Source organism: Dromiciops gliroides, chromosome 1 (genome assembly GCF_019393635.1).
Source record: "Dromiciops gliroides isolate mDroGli1 chromosome 1, mDroGli1.pri, whole genome shotgun sequence".
Lineage (NCBI taxonomy): Eukaryota > Metazoa > Chordata > Mammalia > Microbiotheria > Microbiotheriidae > Dromiciops > Dromiciops gliroides.
In genome coordinates, this window is record NC_057861.1 from 420466730 (window position 1) to 420472681 (window position 5952).

At 42.2% G+C, this 5952-nt stretch overlaps 1 protein-coding gene across 1 annotated transcript; it reads right to left on the reverse strand.

Moving 5' to 3' along the window:
- Positions 1-4241: 4241 nt before the first annotated feature.
- Positions 4242-4696, reverse strand: LOC122735411 (mitochondrial import inner membrane translocase subunit TIM16-like). Its single transcript, XM_043976950.1, has one exon. The coding sequence runs from the start codon at positions 4637-4639 to the stop codon at positions 4328-4330; it is 312 nt and encodes a 103-aa protein (XP_043832885.1). The 5' UTR covers positions 4640-4696; the 3' UTR covers positions 4242-4327.
- Between the last annotated feature and the right edge of the window lie 1256 nt (positions 4697-5952).

Below are 5952 nucleotides of genomic sequence, written 5' to 3' on the forward strand. Positions count from 1 at the left end.
ACCCTTAAAATATATTGTGATAAAATAATGGAATTTTGCAGATCCCCAGGAGTCCCACCTGATTGATTTAGTATTCTTTGAATTGGGTGAGAATGAGAAACTAAGTACCCACTTAAGAGTGATTGGATGGGGACCACACCTGGCTGGCCTGAGTGATGTCATTCTCAGAGGTGGTGTACTACTGACATCAGCAAGAGACCATTCTCAACCAATCAGTTTGAAGGACCTCCCCTTTGGGGGAGGGAGAGAGGAACTAGGAAGTAGACAGTCATTCATGGAAGCAGCCTCTTTTTGGTGAGGAATAGGCACATGGTGGCAGACAGAGAACAGAAGGGCCTCTTTTAGTTGTTGGATGCTGGCTTGGTGGTGAGAGATTTCATGTGGGCTGCTATGAAAGGAAATTGCTTTCTTTCTCTCTGGGTATACCAAATTAGATTAAGCTAGGATTTCCATGCTATAAGGAATCTGTTCTCAATTTCTCTCTCTCTTCACTAACTTACAATATATTTTAATAAATCTTTAAAAGCCTAAACTCTTGCTGAATTTATCAGTGATTTTAGCCAGCTTTCCCCAAAAAACTTTGGGGGGGCAGATTAGGACCCACAATTTAGATTTTAAACAACACAATATTTAAGATGCCTATTCATTATAATAAGAGATGGTTTTCAGTAATGAGGGGTGGAGGAAAAGGGTGGTATACAGGGGGGAGAGTTGGGGAACAAAACATATTAATTCAAAATCTGTAATTCAAAAAAGAAATTATAAAGTACTATATATAGGTAAGTTCATTTTATACCATCTAAGCATCTTTCTTACATTAATTTATCTAAACCTTTCTTTGGCTTATAGTTATTTTTCACTCTGTATTGTATTTCAGAGCTCCAGCTGAGGAGCTTCCTTAAACAGTGATGGCATTAGAAGTGGGTAGAGTGAGTGATAGTTAAACCAGTATGATTTAAGGGAGTACTAGAAAAGCCCTCTTATCCAAAAATACTTCCTCTATCAACCATTCAATAATGACAAGTAGAACTTTCACCATTACAGATTCATTCCTTTTGATGAATGCTTTATCCCTTTTTACAATGCAAATATTTCTGTAAGCCATCATTAGCTATTAAGACTTAAACAGTTGGGGGCGGCTAGATGGCGCAGTGGTTAAAGCGCTGGCCCTGGATTCAGGAGTACCTGAGTTCAAATCCAGCCTCAGACACTTAACACTTACTAGCTGTGTGACCCTGGGCAAGTCACTTAACCCCCATTGCCCCACAAAAAAAAAAAAAAAGACTTAAACAGTTAAGTTATGAGATCTTGTAGAATATAACATGGCAAAATTCCACATGATATTTGTATGGATAGGAAAGAGAGATGTAGCCTAGGTGATAGCACATTAAGGCAGATTAAGAGTGGATTGAATGGGTTGACCCTAAGAGTAGTCATTAATGGATCAATATCAGCTTGGAAGGAGGTCTCTAATATGCTCTTGACCCTGTTCTATTCAACATTTTTATAAATAACTCAGATGAAGGCAAAGATAGACTGCTTATTAAAATCGCAAATTCCAATGGAATTTGGAACAAATGGAAGGGAACAAACTTTTTATTAGTCATCTTCTATGTGTCAAGCTCTGTGCAAAATGGTTTACAAGTATTATCTCTTTTGATTCTTACAATAACAAATGAGGAAAAGGAAGCAGACAGTAGTTAAGTGACTTGCTCAGGGTCATGCAACTAGTAAGTATCTGAGGCCAGATTTGAACTCAGATCTCCCTGACTCTAGGCCCATTGCTCTATCTACTGCACCCCCTAGCTGCTTCTTTGGAAAACAGGTTAAGTGACTAGGAAGTATCTGAGGACAGATTTGAACTCAGGTCCTTAGTTTAGGCCCAGCGCTCTATCCACTAAGCCATCTAGCTACCTCAGTAGAATAGAGACAGTCAACTAAGATGAAATTTTTTTTGCAGGGTAATGAGGGTTAAGTGACTTGCCCAGGGTCACACAGCTAGTAAGTGTCAAGTGTCTGAATCCAGATTTGAACTCAGATTCTCCTGAATCCAGGGCCAGTGCTTTATCCACTACACCACCTAGCTGCCTAAAATGAAATTTAATAAAGTTTAAAACTTGGATTAAAAAAAAATTGTACAAGTAAAAGATGGAGGCATCATGTTAAGACAACAATTCATGTAAAAATTATCTAGGAGATTTAGAGCTCTGGCATATTGGCCAACAATGTGATATGGCAGAAAACAACCTAATGTGATTTTAGGCTGCAGGTATAAATGAAAGGCAACACAGCCCAGTGGTTCGAGAGCTGCTTCAGGCTGGAACAGCTTGGGTTTAAGACCTGCCTCTTACACATTCTGGTTGTGTGATTCTGCCCAAGCCACTTAATTTCTCAGTGTTCTAGGTCTGTGTATAAAAGCCAAACAGGGTTCAAAGATACATGGGGGGCCAGGGATGGAGAAGAGAACAGGAGGAGGAACAGGCAGGGCTGGGGCCAGGCACATGGGTGTTGGGCCAGGATGGGAAGGAAGAGCAAGGATGGGGATGGGGGGAGAGACACATGAGAGCCGAGCAGGGACACAGACAGGAGAGTATGGGTGACAGGGGAGGGGGAAGGGGTAGACAAATGGAAAGCAGATATGCAGGCCGGTGAGTGGAGTAGGCTCTTTTAGATCCAGAGGTCCCAAGCCAAGCCTCCCATCCAGCAGTGCTATTCTTCTGCTTTCCCTTGGAGGGTTTTTATTAAGGTTTTATTGAGGGGCCTATGAGCAGGCCAAGGCATAGGTGATTTTTTTTTGGAATGTGGATTTCTTTCAAAATTCTTTAAGTAAAATTGAATTTACATAAAGCAAGAACAGTCTGTAATAGAAAATCAATATGGAAAGATGGGTTCAAGTCTCATAATAAAGGGCTTTTAATTGCACAAAAGAGGAATTTACATTTTATCCTGGAGCCGCCGAAGCTTTCTGAGTATTGGAAATGACTGATCATCCTTGTGTTTTAGGAGGATCAGTTGGACAGCCATGTGGAGGATGGATGGGAGAGTGAATGAAATGGATGCAGGGAGATTAATTAGCAAGTTTTTGAAGTAGTTTAGTGTAAAGGCTAAAATTCTAGCTATACTGTCTAAAATATCTAATGAGTGGTTGCCAATAAATTATAAGCTTTAGGAAGAGTTAGACTTTTAAGCATTTATTAAAGAGAATAAGAATTTGGTAAAGAGAGAGAGAAAGGCCTAGATTCATCTATCTATTAAAGGGAGAGAGCATTCCTAGCTCCGCTCCCCACCTGAGTCCACACGAAAGAGAGCAAATCAGAGCACAAGTCAGAGTGCCAGGCTCCCCCTTCTTCCTCCCACAAGCAAATGTCACTTCCTGACGCCAAAGAAAAGACGCATGGTTTTGCCCTCAGAGACCTTCACCTCATGGCGGAGCTTTTCTACAGTAAGTCTCCAGCAGGTGGCATCATTCCAATCGTTACACTAGAGAAGAGGAGGTGATGAGGGCCTGAACTAGGCTGGGGGTCCAAAGTAGAGAGTGAGGGATGAATGTAAGACATATATATTGTAGAGGCAAAATTGATGACTTGGCAAATGATCGAATATGGCAGGCACAGCGAAAGAGAAGAATCAAGGATGACTAAAGATTGCAAACCTGGGTGAGTGGAAGGATGATGGTATCCTCAACAGAAATATGGAAGTTAGCAAAAGGAGCTGGACTTAGGGGGAATACAACTGACAAATCTATCAGCAAGCATTTATTAATCATCTATTATATGTCAAAGCCCTTCATAACTTAGTCCCCTCCTATCTTCCTCATCTTCTTACACCTTACTCCTCAATATCTATTCTTTGACCAGTGACACTGGCCTCCCGGCTATTCTCAAATAAGACACTCCACCTCCCAACTGTGAGCATTCTTTCTAGTTTATCCCCCATACCTGAAAGCCTCTTCCTCCATCATTCAGACTACTAATCTCCCTGGCTTTCTTTGAATCCCAACTAAAATCCCAGTTTCTACAGGAAGCTTTTTCTAATCTCACTTCTTTTTTTTTTTTTTTTGGTGGGGCAATGAGGGTTAAGTGACTTGCCCAGGGTCACACAGCTAGTAAGTGTAAGTGTCTGATGTCAGATTTGAACTCAGGTCCTCCTGAATCCAGGGCCTGTGCTTCACCACCTAGCTGCCCCCTCTAATCTCTCTTAATCCCCATGCCTTCCTTCCATTAATTATCTCCTATTTACTCTTTTTTTTTTTTTTTTTGCAGAAAAGAGATTTATTACCGAGCTATAAGTTATTCACACTGAAGCAAAGATAGGCGAGGCTAGGTGGTCACGTTTTGGGCTGCTGCCCTTTCTCACTCTCATCCTGGGCCTGGATTTTGAGTTCTTCATCTAGCCGCTCCTTAGCTCGAACCACCTTCTGGATCTCCTCTCTGCTCAGCTTGGAGACATTGAGGATCTGCTGGGCTTCCTGAAGGCTAAGTCCAGAAAGGTTTGACGCAGCTGCAGATTGATGACCGGCTCGCCCACGAGCATCTGCTGCTGCCCGGCTGGCTGCAAATTCCTGCCGGAGTGCCCGGGCAAAGGCCCTTCCAACCACCTGCACCCCCATCACGATGATCTGAGCTAGGTATTTGGCCATGGTGGCGGGACGCGGCCTTCGGGGTTGTGGCGACTGCCGCGACTGCGGCCCCGGCTGAAGGGCAGTGGGTCCCTATTTACTCTTTATATAGCTTGTTTTGAATATGTTTGTGGATTGCAAGCTTCTTGAGGGCTGGATCCCCAGTTTTTTGTATCCCCAGTGTTTAGCACAGTGCCTGGCACATAATAAGCACTGAATAAATGTTAATTAAAAGAATGAATGTGTCAGGCTCTGTGCTAGGTGCTGGGGTTATAAAAACAAAAATGAAAGTACCCCTGCCTTCAAAGGGATTACATTCAATCAAAGGAAACAACACCCATATAAATAAGTATATACAAAGTAAGCTAAAAATAAATTTTGGGGAGGAGGCAGGTGGGAGATTAAAAAAGTAATGATCTTTGGTTGGGACATATTTATATGAGATGCCTTATGGGACTTCCAGATGGAGAAATAGGGCAATAGGTGTTGGGAATCTAGAGAGAAATGAGGGCCGGATGTACAGATTTGGGAGTCATCTGCATAGAGATTATAATTGAACCCATGGTAGCTGATAAGATCTCCATAGAAAGTACAGAAAGAGAAAAGAAGTGGGTTCAAGATAGAGATCTGGGATATGCACACTCATGAGGGCAGGACATAGATGATGATTTAGCAAAAGACACTGAGAATGAGTAGTTCAAGAGATAGGAGGAGAATTAAGAGTGAAATGTCATAAAGACCCAGGGAGGAGAAAGTATCCAGGAAGAGGGGTGGTCAACAATGTCCAACAACACAGGAAGGTCAAGAAGAATGAGAACTGAGAAAAAGCCATTCAATTTAGAAATGAAGAGATTGTCGCAAACTTTGGAAAGAACAATTTTGGTTGAGTAGTGGGACTTCAAAGCCAGATTGTAGGGGGTTGAGAAGTGAGTGGGAAGTAAGGAAGTGGAGGCAATGGGTGTAGATGGCTTTTTCTAGGAGCTTGGCTGTGAAAGGGAGGAGAGCTACAAAATGATATTTTCAGAGGATGTTGGCAAGAGTAAATGAAAGTTTTTAAGGTTGGGGGAGATCTGGGCATGTTTATAGGCATTGGGGTAGGAATTGTAGAGATTGGAGATGAGAAAAGGATGATTGAAAGGGAAGCTCCTGGAGGAGACAGGATCAGATGGAATCAGGGTCGAAAGGAGAGGGTATGGCTATTATGAGAAAGGCCACCTTCTTGGAGATTGTTGGAAAGGAGGAGAGAATGTGGAGTTTTGTTGAGGTATAGAACTGGATCCAAAAAGGAGTTCATGATGGATGGCCTCAATTTTCTTAATAATGTGTGATTTGAC